The sequence below is a fragment of the Erinaceus europaeus genome, chromosome 3 (genome assembly GCF_950295315.1).
Source record: "Erinaceus europaeus chromosome 3, mEriEur2.1, whole genome shotgun sequence".
Classification (NCBI taxonomy): Eukaryota; Metazoa; Chordata; class Mammalia; order Eulipotyphla; family Erinaceidae; genus Erinaceus; species Erinaceus europaeus.
In genome coordinates, this window is record NC_080164.1 from 155539710 (window position 1) to 155564475 (window position 24766).

A 24766-nucleotide genomic window follows, 5' to 3' on the forward strand; every position below is an offset into this window, starting at 1 on the left:
CCGCCTCCCCTCGGCGCCCGGCGCCCGGCGCCCCGCCCCAGTCCGGAGAGCAGCCGGGGACTCCTCGCACCCTTCGCCCCAGATGGGGGCGCTCCGGGAGGCGCTGGATTCCCTCCCCGGGAAGCTTTGCTACTTCAGGTCTGTGTCTGCGGAAAGACCGAGGTGGGGGTGCCGCCCCAGGCTGGGGCGGGTCTTGGGGTTCACCTGGATCCCTTTGCTTCCTTGAAAAAAATCTAGGAAAACCCCACTGGGGAAGGGCCTGTCAAGTTCACCAAGAGTTTGCCATCTCCCGGTTCTGTGGAAAACTTGAGTTTACTTTCCTGTGCTTGTGGAAGTATCTCTCTCTTTTAATAGAAAGCCAGCAGAATAAAAACACTTTCTAGAAGGCCTGTTTGGATTTACAATCCAAAAGCATTGGCTTTAGCCCAAGGTCGCCACGTCTGTGAAGTTGTCCGATGTACAAACATGTTTATGCAGAGGGACAAACGGAATCTGCCTGTCCCACAATGAAGGACTAGAGAAGTCAGCTGTAATACACTCCAAACAATCCTATATACTGTAGTCATTACAAAACTAAAACTACTCATCCGATTCGTTGACAGGGAAGGAGGGCAGGGCTTACCTAAATATATATATATATATATAGAGAGAGAGAGAGAGAGAGAAAGAGAAAGAGAGAGAGAGAAAAAACCTTGTCTGTGTATAGTATAAACTTGCTCTTGAAAAATAATCTGCTAATAAATTAGGAGGAAAATACAACTATCAAAACAGGGATTCCTTGAGCTTTCTAGTTGTGACTGCTAGTACTTTATATTCAGGTGTGACAGGTGTGTTTTGGTGAAACACTTGACTTCTGTACCTGCTGCCTAGGATCACAAACCCCACTGCCATTGGCACAGTCCAATGAGATTCCCTTTTAAAGAGCTGGTTCCCTTTTCTCCTTTAACCCTAACCATCCCTTTCCTATAAGAGTATAGAAAACAATCCTAGCAGTCAGCTTTATTGCTAACTTAAAAATTGTGGTTCTTTATACTTAGCAGAGTTTGTTTCAAAACTAGATATATTTTAGCCATTTAAAAGAATATTTGGGTGGGGAGATAGCCTAATGGTTATGCAAACTGGCTCTCATGCCTGAGGCTCTCAGGTCCCAGGTTCAACCCCCCTACACCACCATAAACCAGAGCTGAACAGCGCTGTGGCAAAAAAAAAAAAAAAAAAAAAAGAATATTCATTAAAACACACAGAAAAGAAAAAGAATAGAATGGCAAACATGTATTTGGGTAAAACAAGTTGAGAATACTATGACTATTATTTTATTTAAAGCATTGTATATTTTGTCATATATATTTTAGAATCTCTTTAAAAATGGTGTCATATATATATGTATATATATATGAATGGCAGAGTCATGGAGAGTGAAAGAGAAGACAGAAAGGGATAGAGATGAGAGAAACACATGCAGCACTGCTTCACCACTTGTGAAGCTTTCCCCATTGTAGGTGAGGCTCAGGGCTTGAAGCTGGGTCCTTGAAGCTGGGTCCTTGCACACTGTAATGTATACACTCTACCTGGTGTGCCACCACCTAACCCCTTTAGATCTGTTTTGAAGCCCTGTCTCTTTCCTCCTCTGTCTTCTCTAGAGGTAGCAGCTGTGTCAAGCTTGTTATACACCCTATCCACAGTGGGGCAGTCCCTACCATTGCTACTTTGTAGGGAGAACAAGTTCCTGGAGTGGCCCACAAGAGAGCTTATAATGACATTCCTGACAGAAGTGACCAGTGATGATGGAGTTTTCAATTCTTTCACTATGATTTGAGTTATTTCTAGTAAAAACTTTCTCTGAAAAATTAAAATTTTGCCTAGGAACAAGCTAGCTTAACGTATTCCACTCAGTATAATTCTTAGTATAATTCTAGAATATTAGTACTCAGTATAATTCTAGAATATTAGGGTCAAAGGAGAGCTTAGCTTACTTACCCAGATGTTAGACTCTTACAGGTTAACCAAGGAACTCTACCATACATAAATAAAGTAAGACTGTCCATGTAGTGACCTGAGAGGTGGGGTAGTAGTAGACTAAGTGTTGGGCCCTCAGGCATGAGGTCCCTAGTTCAATCCCTGGCATCACATGTGCCAGAGTGATGCTCTGGTTCTTTCTCACGCTTTGTGCCACGTGCGCTTAACCCACTGTGCTACCACACGACTCCCTTGGTTCTTTCTCTTATTAGTAAATAAATACACATTTTAAAATAAACTAATAATTTAAAAAGACTGTCCATGTAGACACTGACTTTAAGAACTGTGAGAAATAACTTTCTTTTGTTTATAAGCCTCCCAGTCTATGGCATTTTGTTATAACAGCACAGATTAAGACAGTCCTTAGAACATAGAATTTGATCAAATGGCATACGATATTAGATGTATATAGTATATATATGCAAACAGGACAACTAAACAGAAAATGATAAATAAATAGAACTATCCTTTATTTCTTCTATTCAAAGATAATAGAAAAATGACTTTCTCTATGTCTCAGTATATGAATATAAAGCTTCATGTTAGTTTCCTATGGTGACCATGATAAAATCTGCCATGTGAGGTGAATTAAAATAGTAGAAATGTGTTTCCTCAGAGGTCTGGAGGACACAAGTCCAAAAATAAGATTTTGGCAGGACTACCAGCTTCTGATGTTTCCAGTTATTCCTTGGCTTGTGGCTGCCAAATTCTGATTTCTTCCTGTTTCCTTATGGCCTGCTCTTCTCTCTTAGTGTCTCTCCTCTGTGCGCTAATATACCCTGGACTATGCTGTTTGCGAAGGCAGCATGGGGGTGGGTGGGTGGTGGTGCACCTAGTTGTGCACACATAGTACAAAGTGTAAGGACCACATAAGAATCCCAGTTCGAGCCACTTCCTCCCCAACGACAGGGGGGTCGCTTCTTCAGGTGTCTTTCTCTCCCTCTCTATCCTCCTCTCCCCTCTCAATTTCTCTCTGTCCATCTGAAAAATTAAAAAAGAAAAATGGCCACAGGAGCAGTGGATTCATAGTGCAGGCACCAAACCCCAGTGATAACCCGAGAGAGAGAGAGAGAGAGAGAGAGAGAGAAGGTAGCATGGGCTGAGTTGAAGCAACAACTGCATTGCCTGGGTTCAAACCATGGTACCATCACTGGCCAGCAGCAACCTCTAATCAGTCTACCTCTAATCAGCAACCTCTAATCGGTCTACTCCCTCTACCTTTCCATCAAGTATATAATGCCAGTACTTATCACCTAGTGCCTTTATAAGAGCTAAGTGAGTCAATATTTCTAAAACACACAGAACAATGCCTGACAAGAAGGTAACCATATGTAAATATCACACAGGTCAGATTTTATGCAAATGATATCACATCCTTGGATTTCTTAATAGTATATCCTGCAGTCTTTCCACCTTGACATTTAAAAATGGAAGGCTTGGGAGTCGGGCTGTAGCGCAGCGGGTTAAGCGCAGGTGGCGCAAAGCACAAGGACCTGCATAAGGATCCCGGTTCGAACCCCAGCTCCCCACCTGCAGGGGAGTCGCTTCACAGGCGGTGAAGCAGGTCTGCAGGTGTCTATCTTTCTCTCCCCCTCTCTGTCTTCCCCTCCTCTCTCCGTTTCTCTCTGTCCTATCCAACAACGACAACAACAATAATAACTACAACAATAAAACAACAAGGGCAACAAAAGGGAATAAATAAATAAATAAAATAAAATAAAATGGAAGGCTTGCACAGAATTCCAAAGCCTCTGACTTTCAGGACTTCTTTGTCAATCACCATTCCGGCTACTTTATCTGCGTTATCTTCTGTTAACATCACAATACTCCCAGCTAAAGGGCAGGTTAAGCAACTTTCTGGAGGCCGCTCAGCTGAGTGGCAGAGTTCAGCTACCACTGTCTCTTCCACTGCCCTGCTGTCTTCTAAATTACCAGATGTTTCTATTTCTCTTTCTCATTCTCATTCTCTTTCTCTCTCTCTCCCTCCCTCCCTCCAGGATTGTTGCTAGGGCTTGATGCTGACACTAAATATCCACTGCTCCTAGCAGTCACTATTTATTTACTTATTTATTCCCTTTTTGTTGCCCTTGTTGTTTTATTGTTGTAGTTATTATTGTTGTCTATCTTTGTTGTTGGATAGGACAGAGAGAAATGGAGAGAGGAGGGGAAGACAGAGAGGAAAGATAGACACCTGCAGACCTGCTTCACTGCCTGTGAAGCGACTCCCCTGCAAGTGAGGAGCAGAAGGGAGCTCAAACCCGGATCCTTACATTAGTCCTTGCTCTTTGAGCCATGTGCGTTTAACCCGCCCGACTCCCCCTAGCAGTCATTTTTACCATGTTATTGGAGAGGACAGAGAGAAACTGAGAGAGAAGGGGGATGTAGAAAGAGAGAGAGAGATACCCGCAGACCTGCTTCGCTGCTTGTGAAGCATCCCTTCTGCAGGTAGGGAGCTTGGAGTTCAAACCCAGATCCTTGCGTATGTCTTGTGCTTCATACTATGTGCGATTTTTAAACAAAAATTTTATTTATAAAAAGGAAACATTGAAAAAACCATAGGAAAAGAGGGGTACAACTTTGCACAATTCCCACCACCAGACCTCTGTATCCCATCCCCTCCCCTGATAATTTCCCTATTCTTTCTTTTTAATATTTATTTATTTATTCCCTTTTGTTGCCCTTGTTGTTTTATTGTTGTAGTTATTATTGATGTCGTCGTTGTTGGATAGGACAGAGAGAAATGGAGAGAGGAGGGGAAGACAGAGAGGGGGAAGAGAAAGATAGACACCTGCAGACCTGCTTCACCGCCTGTGAAGTGACTTCCCTACAGGTGGGGAGCCAGGGGCTTGACCCGGGATCCTTACGCTAGTTCTTGCACTTTGCGCCACCTGCGCTTAACCCGCTGTGCTAACGCCTGACTCCCAGCTTTCCTATTCTTTATCCCTCTGGGAGTATGGACCCAAGGTCATTGTGGGATGCAGAAGGTTGAAGGTCTGGCTTCTGTAATTGCTTCCCTGCTGAACATGGGCACTATGTGCGCTTAACTAGGTATGCCACTGCCTGGCTCCCTCTCTTTCTCGCTGTAGTGGTGGTGGTGTTATTTCCACAAAAACACTTCTCAGACTACTTAACTGTTCTTTTATACCTTCTCAACTTTGAGTTATTTTTGGGAGGCCTTGCCCATGCCAAACCTATGAAGAAATTCTCCCATGCACCTTAAAGACTGACTTTAGGAGAGACAGACAAAGGCAAAATGCCACTCTGTCATGTGCAGTGCCAGGATCCAGTCCTGGGTTTCATCTCTGTAAGTCTTGTACTCTGCCCTCTGAATCACTTCCTCCACCACCTTCCCCCATATTTTCTTTCAAAATGCAACTTCTCCATTTGAATGTAGCACATAGATTTGAAAGTTAACTACATTTGATGTGATAAGATATGCTTAAAAAAAAAAAACTTCTCAGAGTTCTAGTAATCTTGACAAGAGTATTCTCCTTATTCCAAACACGAGTTCCTGACATAATGCTCCAATAAGCATTTTATTTTATTTTATTTTATTTTTGCCTCCAGAGTTATTGCTGGAGCTCAGTGCCTGCACCACGAATCCACTGCTTCTGGAGGCCATCTTTTTCCCTTTTTTTGCCCTTGTTTTATTGTTGTTGTGGTTACTATTATTGTTGTTGTTGGATAGGACAGAGAGAAATGGAGAGAGGTGGGGTAGGCAGAGAGGGAGAGAGAAAGATAGACACCTACAGACCTGCTTCACTTCTTGTAAAGCAACCCCCTGCAGGTGGGGAGCCGCGGGGTTCGAACTGGGATCCTTACGCTGGTCCTTGCACTTTGCACCATGTGCACTTAACCCGCTGCACTAATTTCTGACCTCCCAGTAAGCATTTTATTTTAAACAGCATGACAATTCTTTTTTTTTTCTTTCCAAAACAGCATTTTAAGGTATTAAGAAAATAGAGTAGGAATTTACATTTCTCATGCTTCTTCTTCTTCTTCTAGCGTTTGCCCTTCTTCCGTAGCCAGTCAACAGCGTCAGGTTGAAAGCTGTCAGGAGCTGCTTGTTGCTGGCTTTGAAAGTGACTGGGATCCATGTGGATTCAGTCAGCTAGGAAGGATCGTCAGTTTCCCCAATGAATGGGTACTCACGGGATGCACCACGAGAAGGTCGATCCAATGCATCCCATGTCTCATGCTAATGAATTTGGTCAGGTGGTTAACTTAGAGAAATTTAAATGCCTACTAGGGAAAGATATAACCAGGTAGGGGTGGGGGGTGGATCAACTGGAGAAGCAATTACATAAGCCAGATCTTCCACCTTCTGGACCCCAGAACGAATTTAGGTCCATACTCTGAGAGAAGGAGAAATGTTAGAGTAAAATGACCAGAGGGCTCTGAACTCCAATTCCAACAGGGGCCAGAGAGAGGAGAGGGGGGAAAAAAGACACTCAAAAGTGACTTAGAAAGGAACAGAAGTCAGAACCATAGAAAAAGTATGTGTGTGTGTTAATAGAAATAATATTCAATACATATGTGTGATCTTGGGAGAACTATTGCAGTTTCCAGTGGATGGAATGGGGATACAGAACTCTGGTGATGGGGAAGGTGTGGAATTATACCCTTGTTATCTTATTTTTTTGTAAATCAATATTAAATCACAAATAAAAATTTAAAAGAAAGAAAGAGACTTAAATGTCCCCCCCCCCACCAGAGCACCTTTCAGCTCCTCTCAGCTCTGATTTATGGTAGTGCTGAGGATTAAATCCGGGACTTTTGGTGCTTCAGCCATGAAAGCCTTTTTATATAACCATCCTGCTATCTCCCCTACTGTTAAATGCTCTTTTCAATATATATATATATATATTTTTTTTTTTAATTCTTACTATGATTTTTTAGCACTTTATTGAAGAAATGCTGATTCACAGGGTACATGTCCACATTTCTCCAACATGAGTGTGAACACATCTCTTCTACCAAACCATCATCTTCTTCTGCTGGAGAGCACTGGATCCCCAGCACTTCCCAAATAGTCCCCAGTTGCCCTTCCACCCCACTGGGTCTTTTGATGGTGTATGAGAGACCATAGTCCATTCAGGTTACCTCCTGTGTCATTCCTTCTTCTGTTACTTATGTTCTACCTGTGAGATCAGCTGGCATTCATTTTCCTTCTTCTGGCTTATTTCAATTAATTAATTCTTTCCAGTTCCACCCATGTTGTTGCAAAAGAGACAATATCATTATTTCTCACTGCTGAATAATATTCCATAGCATGCGTACATCACAAGTTCCTTAACCATTCATCTGTTGTTGAACAATTGGGTTTCTTCCAAATTCTGGCTATTGTATGGTGAGACAGAAATCTGCTGTGATGTGTGTGTGTGTGTGTTTTCTTAAAATTTTTTTTAAAAGTGTTGTTTAGCATTGCTTAACACCCCCTCAAACAAGTCCTGCCTCTGCTTTGCCTGGTTCACAGATCTGGTTTCCCAGTGTCACGGATATCTGCTCATCTTTAGTTGTCTCCTTTTGCTGGTTCAACAGAGATCCATCCACTCCTTGCTGACCCTCCTCAGGTCTGAGGAGACCAAATTTCCTGTTTTGATTCATGAGTCAGAATGAGTTGTAAGAAGCTGGTCTTTCCTTTCCTCCTAAAAGCAGAAGTGATCCTATTGAGACACCTCACTTAACCACCAGTCAGACTGTTGGGTGTGAGCCTGTTTGTGTTAATAAAGATAAGACAGTATCAGACATAGATACTGATTATAGAGATAGCTTTTAAATTCATATATTCAGTTCTTTACAGAACCTCAAATCAGGAGTTTAGTCTTAGGCAGAGGGTATTTTTGCTTCCCAAAGCATCTGCTTCACCAAACATCGTTTCATATCAACTCCTGTTTATATCCTTATAAATGTATTCAAAGTGACTCTTAGAGAATTAACTGTTAATTAGTACTGCAGGATCTTATTGCTATTTATTATTCTTGAATTAAAAAAGAAGACAAATATTGTAATAATATCACATGTTGGTCAAGTGTGGGGAAATAGGAAGTTCTAGGTGTGGCTAAATATACATCAGCTACTAAACTCAGATTGAAAGTGGATTTTTTTTTAATAACAAATCTTGGGCCTAAACTGATTTTAAAATATTTTGTCTAGTTAAAATAATGTTCCAAAATTACTTGATAATGGTAGTTGCTATCATTTTTTAAATGTTAAATATGAATGATCCTAATAAGAAAACAAGCGAGATTCAATAACTTTCTACTCTGGTGACAATTTACCACTCAGGCTGTAAAGTCTTACAGATAAATACTACCTTAGGAGAGTGTCTTTCTACACACTGAAATTGTCATAAACTGCTTGACCATAAGAATTTATTAAGAAAATATTGATAACTATTTTTGTCTGGAGCCCAGAAAAGCCTGCTAAGCCATGTGCTCATTCACGTGACCTTTGAAAGGAAATTCATACGCAGAAGTAATTCCAGTAAGGTCCAACACAGATGGCATGAAACATTTTCATGGTATTGCTCTACTTACAAACTAAAGACTTGCATTTTCTCAAATGCTTACTTTTTCATGCATTCAGAAGCTATTCTCTCCTGAGAAAGAAATCTTGGTGAGTAAGAAGGCTTTTGTGTTTTCTTTTCAAGTTAAGGCAGACAGAAGATGCAAATGATTAGACTGAAAAATAGGTAATGTTTCTTTGAAAATGTTGTAAGATGCTTTGGTATCTTTTTTTAAATGTTGAAATTGTCCTTTGAAGTATGTAAAAAAGCTAACATTTGGTGTCTTTGTGACTTCCTTGAAAAGATATTAAAGTAACTAACACTCATGACCATTCTTAAGAGGAAAAAAAAAAGTTATTTCTTTTGCTTTTATTACATTATTTGTTTTCAGTAACCTTTATAATCACTCATGCTACTGATGATTCACCTGTCCTGCTATGGATTATTATAGTAGACCGAGTGCTTTGTTTCCCTTTTGTTTACTTGTATTTTGAAAATACATTTTGAAAGTAAGGATTGTGCCACTCCTAGTCACATTTATATCCCCAGTGTCTTAATACCTAGCCCAGTTCTGCCACATATTCCGAATAAGCATTTACCAAACGGAGGAGGAAGTGGCAGGGACCAGCCCGATACATGACTTTCCCTTCAATCTTTCACCTAAACTCTAGCAAATAAAGCATGTTTCTCTTGCATTTGTCTGTTGACTTCATTATGGAATTACACTTACCTCATTTAGTGTTTCTCTGGCTTCTCTTCCTGGTTGTTTTAATTTTCGTAGATTCTAGTCACCATTGTTCCCTTCCCCCCTTAGAAATAGAGCTTCTACCGCTTCTTTTCTCCCTCTTTGCATTTTTGCTATAAAGGATAAGATCTTTCATCTTTTATTTACTTTTGGAGGAAAAATGTGGTGAACTCTCTAATCTGCTGTTTTCGTTTTTCTTTTTTCTTCTTCCCCACCCAACATAAAAGTTCCCAACTTCCTTCTTCAGTGTATATGCTAGGAACAGCTGAAGGAATAAACACCCCTAGAGGAATATTTTGTGTTTGGAGAGGAGAAAAGACAGGATGACGGTGCACATGGTGGGACACACACATTACAGTGTGCAAGGACCTGGGTTCCAGCCCCTGGTCCCCACCTGCAGGGGGAAGCTTCACAAGTGGTGAAAGGAGTGTTGCAGGTGTCCCCCGACTCCCCGACATCGCTCTCTGCCTCTATAAACAATAAATAAATACAAAAATAATTTTTTAAAAAAGAAAGAACTAACCTTAACTGATATGCCTACATGATAACAAACTTTCAGGTTTCTGATTGCAGACACTACAGGAAACCTCTGAGTGGATTCTCACCCATGGTCTTCATATTCACCTTTATGTGGAAGCTCTCTCTAACATGTATATTAATACTCCAAATCATACAAGGACATTTCTCAAATATTTAGTACTAAATATATAGACTGAGCTAGATTGAGGAACTTTTCTGTCAATTCCCACTTAAAACATTTTTTCCCCGTAATCGTTAAAGGAGGTTGAATCTTGTCAAATGCTTTCTCTACATCTATGAAAACAATCATCTGAGTTTTGGTTTTCTGTTTGTTGCTGTAATGGATTACATTAGCGTGTGCATATTGAATCATTTCACTGGGGCAGTCATGGTCTACAGGGCAGTGACTGACATGTGGGTGCGACCTCTCACCTCCCGGTGGTAGTTATCTTTCATATAGTAGTTCATCAACAATACATTTTTAGGTGCTTCATTCTGTGTCTTTTTAAAAAGTCCATTTCCACAACCCAAGAAGTTGTGTAGCAGGTTGAACTCACTAGTTGCATGCATGAAGTCTCAAGCTCATTCCTGGCACTGCAAAGTGATGGTCTAATTCTCTCTCTCTTGTTAATAAGTAAAGCTTTAGAAATAAGTAAATATTCCTCAATTTAAAAAAATCCACTTGAGTTGGGAAAACAGCATAATGGTTATTCAAAGAACCTTTCATGCCCAAGGCACCAAAGGTTCCAAATTCAGTCCCAGCACCACCATAAACCAGAGCTGAGCAGTGTGCTGGTTAAAAGAATAAAAATAAAAGCAAATAAAAAGTTATTTTTACCACATATATAACTTAAAATCCACTCTCCTCTTGATACTTAAGTAACTTTAAATAACTTGGTCTGTTGGGACAGGATAGTGGTTATACAAAAAGACTTGCCTGAAGCTCTGAGGCCCCCCGGTTTAATCCCTAGCATCACGGTAAACCAGAGCTGATCAGTACTGTGGTCTTGGTCTCTCTCTCTCTCTCTTTCTCTCTGTTTCTCTCACATTAAAATAAATACATAAATGAAAAAATATAAAACTTTAAATAATGTTTTATTTATTTTTATTATTTAATTATTTATTGAAGAAAGGAGACATTAACAAAACCGTAGGATAGAAGGTGTATAACTCCACACAATTCCCACCACCCGATCTCCATATCCCATCCCCTCCCCGATAGCTTTCCCATTCTCTGTCCCTCTGGGAGCATGGACCCAGGGTCGTTGTGGGTTGCAGAAGGTGGAAGGTCTGGCTTCTGTAATTGCTTCCCGGCTGAACATGGGCGTTGACTGGTTGATCCATACTCCCAGTCTGCCTCTCTCTTTCCCTAGTAGGGTGTGTCTCTGGGGAAGTAGAGCTCCAGGACACATTGGTGTGGTCATCAGTCCAGGGAAGTCTGGTCAGTATCCTGCTGGCCTTTGGAACCTGGTGGCTGAAAAGAGAGTTAACATACGAAGCCAAACAAACTGTTGAGCAATCATGGACCTAAAGGCTGGAATAGTGCAGATGAAGTGTTGGGGGGGGGGGTACTCACTGCAGACTCTTGTGTACTTCTGCTTTCAGGTACATATTTTGCCCTAGTTTATGGATACCTGTGAACATATGCTCTATCTCCTGGAACCTGGTGTATAGCTAGGTTTTGGGACTTTGTTAGGAAGTGAACCACCTGGAATGGAATTAGAGAATACTATGAAAGGAAAGGTCTCACCCGAGTGATGAAGCTGAAGGGTTGTCATTCCACACCTGAAGTCTCTAGACACAGTCTGAAGTGAAGCATGCTGAGGTGGCACTCATTGTGTTGATTGGGTTGCGATCCTTGGATGCAATATTATTTGATTTGGATTGAGAGAAGCATGCAGAAAAGTGGGCCCCACCCCAAGGTTCCAGGACTGGGGGAAATATAGGCTCTATAGTGGAAATGTGAGGTTCCTGCTGTCTTAGGGTTCAAGAAGGCAATGGATAGTTATTGTTATCATCACATTATTTGGTAATTGGGTTAACTTTGCAAAGTCCCTTTGTTAGGGTTTGTTGTATAATACCCAGCATCTTGTATATAGCTGTGCCACCGGTTGGTTCTGTTCTACCTGGTCTAGGCTTTTGAGAGAGTCCACATATCAAAGACTCAGGCTGTGTATTAAAAAGACTCAGTCTGCGTTTTAAAAAGTCTGAGACATACAATTTTCCCCTCTCATATTAATTAAATAGTGGTTTATATGACTACACTTTAATAGGAGTGTACATAAACACCATTCCTACCACCAAACGAATTGTGTCCCATTCCACCCCCACACCCCAACACCCCACTGCCCACCACAGGGGTTTTTTTGTTGGTGCCCTACTCAACTTTAAATAACTTTTACAGTGGCGCTATCTGAGCTGAGTTTTATAGCTCCATGGCTTTAAGTTCTTTTTGAGCAAATTTTTGTGAGTGGCATAACACAGGAGTCAAATTTCATTCATTTGCATGTACATAATGGGCTTTCCGGGATGCATTGGATCGACCTTCTCTTGGTGCATCCCGTGAGTACCCATTCATTGGGGAAACTGACGATCCTTCCTAGTTGACTGAATCCACATGGATCCCAGTCACTTTCAAAGCCAGCAACAAGCAGCTCCTGACAGCTTTCAACCTGACGCTGTTGACTGGCTACGGAAGAAGGGCAAACGCTAGAAGAAGAAGAATGGGCTTTCCCAATACAGTTTATTGACTGTCCTTTCTCCATTGAATATTTTGGTTCTGTTGTACAGTATTACTTGATTGGTATACTTTGGTTTATTTCTAAGCTCTTGATTCTGTTCCATTTATCTTTGTATAGGTCTTGATTCTGTTCCATTTGTCTTTGTATAGGTCCTTATGACAGTAACATACTGCTTTGACTACTTTGTTGTTTTTTTTTTCCACTACCAGAGTTCCATATTCCATCCCTTCCATATGGAAACTTTCCTGTTCTTTATCCTTCTGGGAGTATGGACCCAGGATCAATATGGGGTGCAGAAGGTGGAAGGCCTGGCTTCCATAATTGCTTCTCCGCTGGACATTTCTTTTTACTCATATTTTTTATGATAGTCTTAGAGGGTAGACTATGGCAGACACTATCTTTTTTTTTTTTTTTTTGCCTCCAGGGTTCTTGCCAGGGCTTGGTGCCTGCACCATGAATCCACTGCTCTTGGAGGCCATTTTTTCCCCCTTTAGTTACCCTGGTTGTTTTACCATTGTTGTGGTCATTATTATCGTTATTACTGATGTCATTGTTGTTGGATAGGACAAAGAGGAGGGGGAGAGAAAGATAGACACCTGCAGACCTGCTTCACCACCTGTGAAGTGACTCCCCTGCAGGTGGGGAGCCTGGGTGGGGCTGGAACTGGGATCTTTCTGCTGGTTCTTGCTCTTTGCGCCACGTGCGCTTAACCCACTGAGCTACCGCCTGACCCCCAGACACTATCTTTTAAGCCATGAATATGCTGGTCCACTCTCTACTAATCTTCAGGGTTCCTGCTAAAAATTCTTCTGAGAGTCTACATTTGCTGTCTTTTTTTTTTTTAATAATTTATTTCTTTATTGGGGAATTAATGTTTTACATTCAACAGTAAATAACAATAGTTTGTACATGCATAACATTCCCCAGATTCCCATTTAACAATACAACCCCCACTATGTCATTCATCATCTTTCATGGACCTGCATTCTCCCCACCCACCCACCCACCCCAGAGTCTTTTACTTTGGTGCAATACTCCAATTCCATTTCAGGTTCGACTTGTGTTTTCTTTTCTAATCTTGTTTTTCAACTTCGGCCTGAAAGTGAGATCATCCCGTATTCATCCTTCTATTTCTGACTTATTTCACTCAACATGATTTTTTCAAGGTCCATCCAAGATCAGCTGAAAACGGTGAAGTCACCATTTTTTACAGCTGAGTAGTATTCCATTGTGTATATATACCACAACTTGCTCAGCCATTCATCTGTTGTTGGACACCTGGGTTGCTTCCAGGTTTTGGCTATTACAAATTGTGCTGCCAAGAACATATGTGTACACAGATCTTTTTGGATGGATGTGTTGGGTACCTTAGGATATATCCTCAGGAGGGGAATTGCAGGGTCATAGGGTAGGTCCATTTCTAGCCTTCTGAGAGTTCTCCAGACTGTTCTCCACAGAGGTTGGACCAATTGACATTCCCACCAGCAGTGCAGGAGGGTTCCTTTGACCCCACACCCTTTGCAGCATTTGCTGCTATTACCTTTTCTGATGTATGACATTCTCACAGGAGTGAAGTGATATCTCATTGTTGTCTTGATTTGTATTTCTCTGACAATCAGAGACTTGGAGCATTTTTTCATGTGTTTCTCGGCCTTTTGGATCTCTTCTGTGGTGAATATTCTGTCCATGTCCTCCCCCCATTTTTGGATGGGGTTATTTGTTGTCTTGTTGTTGAGTCTGGCAAGCTCTTTATATATGTTGGTTATTAAACTCTTATCTGATGTATGGCATGTAAAGATCTTCTCCCATTCTGTGAGGGGTCTCTTGGTTTGGGTAGTGGTTTCTTTTGCTGTGAAGAAGCTTTTTAATTTGATGTAGTCCCATAGGTTTATACTTGCCTTAGTCTTCCTTGTAATTGGATTCGTTTCATTGAAAATGTCTTTAAAATTTATGCGGAAAAAAGTTCTGCCAATATTTTCCTCTAAGTATCTTGATAGTTTCTGGTCTAACATCCAAGTCCTTGATCCACTTGGAATTTACTTTTGTATTTGGTGAAATACAGTGATTCAGTTTCATTCTTCTGCATGTTTCAACCCATTGTTTCCAACACCATTTGTTGAAGAGACTCTGCTTTCCCCATGTAATAGTCTGGGCCCCTTTGTCAAAGATTAGATGTCCATACGTGTGGGGCCTCATTTCTGGGCTCTCAGTTCTATTCCACTGGTCAGTGTGTCTGTTCATGTTCCAGTACCAAGCAGTTTTGATGACAATGGCCCTGTAATACAGTTTGAGATCTGGGAGTGTGATGCCTCCGGTTCTGTTCTTTTTTCTCAAGATTGTTTTGGCAATTCTAGGTCTCTTCTGGTTCCAGATAAACATTTGTAGCATTTTTTCTATTCTCCTAAAAAATGTGCTTGGGATCTTGATGGGGATAGCATTAAATTTGTAGATGGCTCTGGGTAATATATTCATTTTGATGATGTTAATTCTTCCAACCCATGAACATGGAATATCTTTCCACTTCTTTGTGTCTTTTTCAATTTCTTTGAGTAGTGACTCATAATTTTCAGTATACAGGTCTTTCACTTCCTTGGTTAGATTTACTCCTAGATATTTTATTGTTTTTGTTGCTATAGAAGAAGGAACTGATTTCTGGATTTCAATTTCTTCTAACTTAGTGTTTGCATAGAGGAATGCCACTGACTTTTGAATGTTAATTTTATAGCCTGACACCTTACTGTATTGCCTGATGATTTCCAAAAGCTTCTTGCTGGATTCCTTAGGTTTTTCCATGTATACTATCATGTCATCTGCAAATAAGGAGAGTTTGACTTCTTCTCTTCTAATCTGTATGCCTTTAATTCCTTGCTCCTGCCTGATTGCTATGGCAAGAACTTCCAACACTATGTTGAATAGTAATGGTGATAGTGGGCAGCCCTGTCTAGTACCTGATCTGAGGGGAAATGCTTCCAGTTTTTCACCATTGAGTATAATGTTGGCTGTAGGTTTGCTATATATAGACTCCACTATCTTCAGGAATTTTCCATCTATTCCCATTTTTTGTAGTGTTTTGATCATAAAGGGATGTTGTATTTTGTCAAAGGCTTTCTCTGCATCTATTGATATGACCATGTGGTTTTTGGTCTTGCTTTTGTTGATGTGGTGGATCACATTGATTGATTTACGTATATTAAACCAACCTTGCATGCCTGGGATAAACCCCACTTGGTCATGATGAACAATCTTTTTGATATACTGCTGTATCCGGTTGGCTAGAATTTTGTTCAATATTTTTGCATCTATGTTCATCAGAGATATTGGTCTGTAGTTTTCTTTTTTGGTTGTGTCCCTGTCTGCTTTTGGTATCAGGGTGATGTTGGCTTCATAGAAGCTGGCAGGGAGTATTCCAGTGTCTTCAATCTTCTGGAAGACTTAAAAGTAGAGGTATTAGTTCTTCTTTGAAAGTTTTGTAGAATTCATTTGTAAAACCATCTGGTCCAGGACTTTTATTTTTGGGGATATTTTTGATAACTGTTTCAATTTCATTAGCTGTGATGGGCCTGTTCATGTTATCCACTTCCTCTTGACTTAGTTTTGGAAGTTGGTAGGTATCTAGGAAATCATTCATTTCTTCCAGGTTCTCTAGCTTTGTGGCGTATAGTTGTTCATAGAAGCCTCGCGTGATATGTTGAATTTCTGCAGTGTCTGTTGTGATATCTCCTCTTTCATTTACTATCCGATTTATTTGGGTCTTCTCCCTTTTTTGTTTTGTGAGTCTGGCTAAAGGTTTGTCGATTTTGTTTACTCTTTTGAAGAACCAACATTTACTTTCATTGATCTTTTGTATGGTTTTCCTATTCTCAATGTTATTTATTTCTGCCCTAACTTTAGTGATTTCTGTCCTTCTGGTTGCTTTAGGATTCCTTTGTTGTTCTTCTTCTTCTAGGTCTTTAAGATGTCCAAGCAGGCTGTTTATTTGTGCTTTTTCTTGTTTCCTAATGTGTGCTTGTATAGCTATGAACTTCCCTCTTAGGACTGCTTTAGCTGTGTCCCAAATATTTTGATAGCTTGTGTCTTCATTTTCATTGAACTCTTGAAACATTTTGATTTCTTCCTTGATTTCCTCTTTGACCCAGAAGTTGTTAAGAAGTGTACTGTTGAGCTTCCACATTTTGGCACTGTTACTAATCTTTTGTTGATTGTTAAGTGTTACTTTAATTCCACTGTGGTCTGAGAAGATGCTTGAGATGATTTCAGTGCTCTTGAATTGGCTGATGCTGTCTTTGTGGCCTAACATATGGTCTATCTTTGAGAATGATCCATGTGGATTTGAGTAAAATGTGTATTCCAGTTTCTTGGGATGAATGACTCTGAAAATGTCCAATAGTTCTAGTTTATCTATCTCTTCATTTAGCTCCCTTACGTCTTTATTGATTTTCTGCCTGGATGATCTGTCAAGTTGAGAGAGTGGGGTGTTGAAGTCCCCTACTATGATTGTGTTACTGTTAATATATTGCTGTAGCTCTTTCAGTAGAAGTTTGATATATTTAGATGGCTTCTCATTGGGTGCATAGATATTAATAATTGTTAAGTCCTCTTGATTGACTGATCCTCTGAGCATTAAGTAGTGTCCATTCCTATCTTTTTTAATCTTATCTATTTTAAAGTCTATCATGTCAGATATGAGAATAGCTGTTCCTGCCCTTTTTTGTGGGCCATTGGCTTGTATGATAGTTTTCCATCCTTTCACTTTAAGTCTGTGTTTGTCTTGTTGAGTTAGGTGAGTTTCCTGTAGACAGCATATTGTTGGGTTGTGTTTTCTGATCCATCTTCCTACTCTGTGTCTTTTAATAGGTGAATTCAGGTCATTGACATTTATTGATATCAAAGATTGAAGATATTTTAACGCCATTCTTGTAGAGTTTTAGAGTGTTTTGATATATGTCCTATTTGTGGTGGTCTGATTGTTTATAGGAGACCTTTCAGAACTTCTTTCTGGGCAGGCTTGGTGATAGTTGATTCCTTCAACTGTTGCTTATCTGAGAAGGTTTTGATGCCTCCATCTAGTCTGAATGACAGTCTAGCAGGATATAGTATTCTTGGCTGAAAGCCTTTCTCATTGAGCACTCGATAGATATCTTGCCATTCTCTTCTGGCCTGTAGTGTTTGTATGGAGAAGTCTGCTGCTAATCTTATGGGTTTTCCTTTGTAGGTGACTCTTTGTTTTTCTCTTGCAGCCTTGAGGATCCTTTCTTTATCCTTATTCCTTTCCATTCTAAGTATGACATGTCTTGGTGTCTTTAGGTCTGGGTTAATTCTGTTTGGGACCCTCTGGGCTTCTTGAATCTTTATGTCTTTGGTGTTGTCTAGACTAGAGAAATTTTCAGCTATTATGGCCTGGAGAATGCTTTCTTCCTCTCCTTCTCTTTCTTCCTCTGGTAAGCCAATAATGCGTATTTTGTTTCTTTTGAAGTCATCCCATAGGACTCTGTTATTGTTTTCAGCATCTCTTAATCTCTTTTTGAGATCTCTTACTTCTTTTTTAGTTGTCTCTAATTCATCCTCAATCTTGCTAATTCTGTCTTCAGCCTCATAGATTCTATTCTCTCTGCCCTCTACTGCTTTCTGGCGTTCATCTATTTTGTTGCCCTGCTCTGATACTGTTTTAACTTGTTCAGCTAGTTGCCTTCTTAGCTCAGCGATTTCAGCTTTCAGCTCTCTAATAACCATGAGATAATTAGTATTTTCTTCCATATTCTCATTTGTTGTTCCTGCATTTCTGATTACAATTTTTTCAAATTCTTTACTCACTCCTGTTATTATTTCCTTAGCTAATGTTTGGATGTTGAACTCATTATTTTGTGCTTCACCCTCTGGAGGACTTTTAGCTGGACTCTTGTCCTGGTTCGATTCTCCAATATTTTTTCTTGTTCTTTTAACCATTTTATACATTATGTTATGAGTTCCCTTTATCAGTACTTTTCAAATTATTGATCAATATTGCCTGGATTGACTTGTGTCTAAGTAATTTAATTAAAGGGTTTACCATGGTGGAAGTTAACAGTTTTTTCAATCCCTGAGTTGGAGCTCAGTGGTGTAAAAGCCTCTTTTTTTTTTCTTCCCTGTAGGCTATGGGAGCCTGAGGGCTTTTAAACTATCAATAGGCTTCTTAGCTTAATCACTGACTCCTGACCAAGAGATAAAGCAGGGAGGGTGTGGCAGAGATAATCCAGTGGTTATGCAAAGAGACTTTCACAGCCTCTCAGCTATGCCACCGAGGTATAGGTCTTCTCCTGAGTTTCCCAGTTAGATCTCTGTCCCCTGGTGTCCCTCCCTGTTGCTGCTCCAGATTCTGAGGGTAATAGCAATGGAGACTCAGAGTTTCACTTGGTGAGTCTCTGGGGAGTCCTTTCCTCCCTTCATCTGTCCCCTTGTTGTGGAGCAGACTGGAGGTGGTGTCTCAACTGATAAACTGTTGAACTGTTAGCAGTCACTTAATCTCTCCTTAGGCCCCTCTCTCCTCTCTGTCACCAGCCATGTGTGTTTGTACTCACGGGTGATTTACTGGGTTCCTGTGGTCATTCTAGTCCTGTCTTGTTTCGGTCCGGGTGGTCTCCTTTGGTATTCCTAGTTGATCCGGGAGAGGAGAAGAGATGAGAGGAGAGGAGAGAAAGCGATCTGCTGCTCGTAGCTCCGCCTCTGGAAGTCGAATCCGCTTTGACTACTTTGTAATAATTTTGAGTATAGAAGTGTGGTGTCTTCATTTTTGTTCTGTCTCAGGATAGTGTTGACTCTTTGGGGTCTATTATGGTTCATACAAATTAAATTTTTTTTTATTTCTGTGAAAAAATATCATTAGAAATTTGGTAAAGATTGCATTGAATCTCTTGATAACTTTGGGTAAGATGAGCATTACAACAATATGAAGTCTTGATTCCCGAACATGGAATGCCCACGCATTTGTATCTTCTTCAGTTTCTCACTAATGGCTTATATTGATAGCTTTCACATGCGGATCTTTTACCTCCTTAGTTAAATGTATCCTTAAGCATTTCATTTTTTTTTTGTAAAGCAATTGCAAGTGGATTTTTACTCATCTTTCAGACAATGTACTATTAGTGTATAGAAGCATAACTGACTTTTGTATGTTGATTTTGTATTCTGTAACTTAAATATATATATTTTTAATTCTGATTTTTAGATATCTTAAAGATTTCTGACATTTAAGATTATATCTGCAAACAGAAATATTTTACTTCTTCCTTTTTCTAAACAGTGGTTTTCAAAAAACAGACTTTTTTTTTTTTAGTGCAATCCAATTTACTAATTTTTTCCATTGTGGATCATACTCTTGATGTTGTATTTAAACAGTCAGTGTCAAAACAAAGTCACTTTCATTACCTATTTGCATAGAACCTAAAGACTAGCTAGAGGTGAAAGTATAGACTTTTTCTCAGATTCTTTTTAAGCATGCACACAGTCCTGGGCATGTGTGTGGGCTACTAGAATCCCTGGAACACATAGAATTTTGTTCTCCTTGTTGTTGGGTGGTGGCTCACCGGGTTAAGCACTTACAGTATGAAGTGCAAGGGCCTGAGCAAGAATCCCGGTTCAAGCCCCCGGCTTCCCACCTCAAGGGTGAAGCAGGTCTGTGTATGTCTATCTTTCTCCTTCTCTATCTGCCCCTCCTCTCTCAATTTCTCTTTATCCTATTCAACAAAATGGAAAAAAAATAATTTTGTTCTACTGTGTATTTCCTTTCCCAACCTCTTTCTTCCCTGATTTTTCAGTATCTGCCATTTGGCCCATTTTGGCAGACTTTCTTCTTTCCTTCCTTTCTTCCTTTATTATCATTTGCATTTTATTGGATAGGACAGAAAGAAATTGAGAGAGGAGGGAGAGACAGAGAGGGAGAAAAAGAGATACCTTCACACTTGCTTCACTATTTTACCTTCACTTCTCAAACTGAAGTCCTTGTGTATGATAATAAGTGCACCTAGCTAGCTGTGCTTCTGCCTGGCTCCTGTCCCTCCACCCCTTAATCCCCCTAATCCTTTGGTGTGTCTCTAGCTTGTGTTTAAAGCTTTTCAACAAACACTACCAAGAAAAGTTCTGATACATTTCTGAAAGGGATGAAACAGAAGCAAGACTCTGAATGGTCCCATTAGAGAGCCACCAGACTACTTAAACCATACAACCATAGTTCTTTGATAATGAGGTCTGTATTATGTCCCTTGCATCTACAGGCTGTATAACTGGAAAGCACATCACCTTAAATTATGGGGACAAATAATTTTGATAATGAATGAAGAAATCATTGAAATTTTGTGGAGATTTGAGAATGACCATTCAATCTTTAAGTGCCTTAATGTTTTCTTATTTCCAGAACTGGATTCATATCAAGATGCTTTGAAAAATAGCAACACCAAATAGCAGTCAGTCTTTGGAACCACTTGAACATCATGACCAGAGACAAAGAATCTACTATGAGAAGTTTTGCTTATACTGTGATCGTAACAGTTGGGATCGTAATCCAGTCCTCTGATGAAAATGAATTTACAGTAGATTTGTCCAAAAGAGGCCTCACTCATATTCCAAGAGATTTGCCATCCCAAACCGAAGTCTTAGATATGTCTCAAAACAACGTATCTGAACTTCACCTTTCTGATATGAGCCTTATCTCAAGACTCAAAGTTTTAAGACTTTCCCATAACAGGATCCAGTGCCTTGATTTTAGTGTTTTCAGATTCAACCAGGATTTGGAATATTTGGATTTATCCCACAATCAGTTGAAAAAATTGTCCTGCCATGCCATCCAGAGTCTCCAGCATTTAGACCTCTCCTTCAATGACTTTGATAGTTTGCCCATTTGTAAGGAATTTGGCAACTTGACACAACTGAATTTCTTGGGATTAAGTACCTCAAAGTTGCAACAGTTAGACCTGCTACCAGTTTCTCACTTGCATGTAGACAGCATCCTTCTGGATTTACAAGGCTATTCTATGAAAGGAAACGAGACTGGGAGTCTTCAAATTTTCAATACAAAAAAACTTCACTTTGTTTTTCATCCAAATGATTTGTTCTCTGTGCTAGTGAACATATCTGTTAACATGATAGAGTGCTTACAGCTGACTAATATCAAACTGAATGATGACAACTGTCAAGTTTTAATAAATTTCTTATCAGAACCACTTATCAGAGGCCCAAACTTACTGAATTTGACCCTAGATCATGTGGAAACAACTTGGAAATGTTTAGTTAGAGTTTTTCAGTCCCTTTGGTCCAAGCCTATAGAATACCTGAATATTTACAATTTGACAGTAGTTGAAAGAATTGATGAAGAAGAGTTCACTTACTCCAAAACATCATTGAAGGCACTGAAAATAGAGCATATTACAAATAGAGTTTTTCTTTTTTCACAGACTGCATTGTACACAGTGTTTTCTGAGATGAACATTATGATGTTAACCATATCAGAGGCACCTTTAATACACATGCTTTGTCCTCAGGCACCAAGCATGTTCAAGTTTTTGAACTTTACCCACAATGTTTTTACAGATAGTATTTTTCAAAACTGTTCCACACTAGGTAGATTAGAAACACTTATCTTACAAAAGAATGAATTGAAAGAACTTTTTAAAGTAGGTCTAATGACTAAGGATATGCAGTCTTTGGAAATACTGGATGTAAGCTGGAATTCTCTGAACTATGATAGATATGATGGAATTTGTACGTGGGCTCAGAGTATAGTGATGTTAAATTTATCTTCAAATATACTTACTGAGTCTGTTTTCAGATGTCTACCTCCCAGGGTTAAGGTCCTTGATCTTCACAGTAACAGAATAAGGAGCATCCCAAGAGATGTCAACAATCTGGAAGCTTTGCAAGTACTCAATGTTGCTTCCAATTTTTTAACCAACCTTCCTGGATGTGGTGCCTTTAGCAGCCTTTCTGCACTGATCATTGACTATAACTCAATTTCCAGTCCATCAGTTGATTTCTTCCAGAGCTGCCAGAACATTAGGTCAGTAAAAGCAGGGAACAACCCATTCCAGTGTACATGTGAGCTCAGAGAGTTTGTCCAGAGAATGGGCCAAGTGTCAAGGGAAGTGGTAGAGGACTGGCCTGGTTCTTACCAGTGTGACTATCCAGAAAGCTTTAAGGGAACTGCACTAAAGGACTTCCACATGTCTCAGCTGTCCTGCAACACCACTCTGTTGATTGTCACCATTGTGGTCATTGTGCTGGTGTTGGGTAGTACCACGGTCATGCTCTGTATCTACTTTGATGTGCTCTGGTATCTGAGGATGATGTGCCATTGGACCCAGACCCGGCAAAGGGCTAGGAACACTCCCTTAGCTGAACTCCAGAGAAACCTCCAGTTCCATGCTTTCATTTCATATAGTGAACATGATTCCGCCTGGGTGAAGAATGAGCTGGTACCCTGCCTAGAAAAAGAAAATATACGAATTTGTCTTCATGAGAGAAACTTTGTCCCTGGGAAGAGCATCATAGAAAACATTATCAACTGCATTGAGAAAAGTTACAAGTCCATCTTTGTTCTGTCTCCCAACTTTGTACAGAGTGAGTGGTGCCATTATGAGCTCTACTTTGCCCACCACAATCTCTTTCATGAAGGGTCTGATAACTTAATCTTGATCTTGCTGGAACCCATTCCACAGAACAACATTCCTAGTAAGTATCACAAGCTGAAGGCTCTCATGACACAACGAACTTATTTGGAATGGCCTAAGGAGAAGAGCAAACATGGACTTTTCTGGGCTAACATCACAGCTGCTTTTCATATGAAATTAACACTAGTGAATGAAAATGATGCAGAAACTTAGAAAGTCTGGAAAAATGTCCAACTTAGAAACATTAATATGGAGTGGGGTAGATAGCATAAGGGTTAAGCAAAGAGACTCTCGTGCCTGAGGCTCTAATGTTCCAGGTTCAGTTCCCTGCACCATCATAATGTAGAGCTAAACAGAACTCTGATAGGAAGAAAGAAAGAAAGAAAAAAAGAAAGAAAGAAGAAAGAAAAAGAAAGAAAGGAAAGAAGGAAGGAAGGGAGAAGGAAAGAAAGAGAAGGAATGGAAGGAAGGAAGAGTGAGCAAGACTGATTAACTTGGATTCTAGTGAACACTGTGATTTATTTTTGGTCACTGTGGTTTTTGAATGCCAGCATGTTCGGAAAATATGTAGTGAAAACTTCTTCCACGGACCCTGGAGTCACATTGAGGTTTGAGGTGATGCTCACATTTCTGCCTGAAGGTAGTTCATTCTTATCTGTTTCAATTGGAATGGTATCTTTTGAGTAAGTGATCATCATTTCAGGACTTTATCCCTCTTTTCCTGAAGAGCAAGAGTTTACAAGTCTTTGTGGCAGCACAAGAAAGGGCTACCCTGAGAACTGTGAGCAGTGGGCCTTAGAGTATCTCAGTGACCTCTGGGTAAGCAGTGACATCCTGTCCCACTTTGGGTCTCCAGAAAACAGTAAACCAATTATGGAAAATAAAGGAGTTTTTTCCCCCCTTCACAGCTGAGTAATTTTATTTTTAAATTGTCATCAGGGTTATTGTGGGGGCTTGGTGCCTGTACTATGAATCCACTGCTCCTGGTCACCATTTTTCCCCCCTTTATTTGATAGGACAGAAAGAAGCTGGGGCTGGGTGGTGGCGCACCTGGTTGAATGCATGTATTACAATGTGCAAGGACTGTAGTCCCCACCTGCAGGAGGAAAGCTTTATGAGTGGTGAAGCAGGGATGCAGGTGTCTCTCTGTCTCTCTCCCTCTCTGTCACCCCCCCCACATCCCTCTTGATTTCTGGCTATCTCTATCCAATAAATAAAGATAATAAAAACTTTTAAAAAGGGGGGTAGGGAGGGAGACAAAGATAGACACCTACAGCCCTATTTCACTGCTTATGAGACTTCCCTCCTGCTGGTGGGGAGCCGGGGTTTGAACCCAGGCCCTTGCCATGGTAATGTGTACACTCATGCAGGTGAGCCACCACTTGGTCCCCTTGTTTACTAAATTTTGACCCTGCTACACAAATATACAATTAACCAGTGGGAACTCTTGGCATAGTGACTTGTGTATATAAAGAGAAACATAGGTAAAGGCATACTACTTGGAGAATTGCAAATATGAGAAGTTGACTTGGCAGCTTCAAATGGCCAAAAGAAGAGATGTCGTGGTTGGAACTTGCACTTGTTACCTGCCGTGGTGACCAAA

General features: G+C 40.2%; 1 protein-coding gene across 3 annotated transcripts; it reads left to right on the forward strand.

Annotated features, from left to right (window-relative positions):
* The first annotated feature begins 4 nt into the window (after positions 1 to 4).
* On the forward strand, positions 5 to 24068 carry TLR6 (toll like receptor 6). Of its 3 annotated transcripts, none has more exons than XM_016188003.2 (2): positions 5 to 138; positions 20916 to 24068. In XM_016188003.2, the coding sequence occupies exon 2, from the start codon at positions 20992 to 20994 to the stop codon at positions 23374 to 23376; it is 2385 nt and encodes a 794-aa protein (XP_016043489.2). In that variant the 5' UTR covers positions 5 to 138; positions 20916 to 20991; the 3' UTR covers positions 23377 to 24068. The 3 variants fall into 3 exon arrangements, with proteins under 3 accessions (XP_016043489.2, XP_007522853.2, XP_060044197.1); XM_007522791.3 differs by having other exon boundaries at positions 26 to 162; XM_060188214.1 differs by lacking the exon at positions 5 to 138 and adding an exon at positions 8485 to 8634.
* The last annotated feature ends 698 nt before the right edge of the window (positions 24069 to 24766 follow it).

Bases quoted from the DNA above. Each gene is read 5' to 3' on its own strand.
- TLR6 (XM_016188003.2), top strand. From the start codon at position 20,992: ATGACCAGAGACAAAGAATCTACTATGAGAAGTTTTGCTTATACTGTG.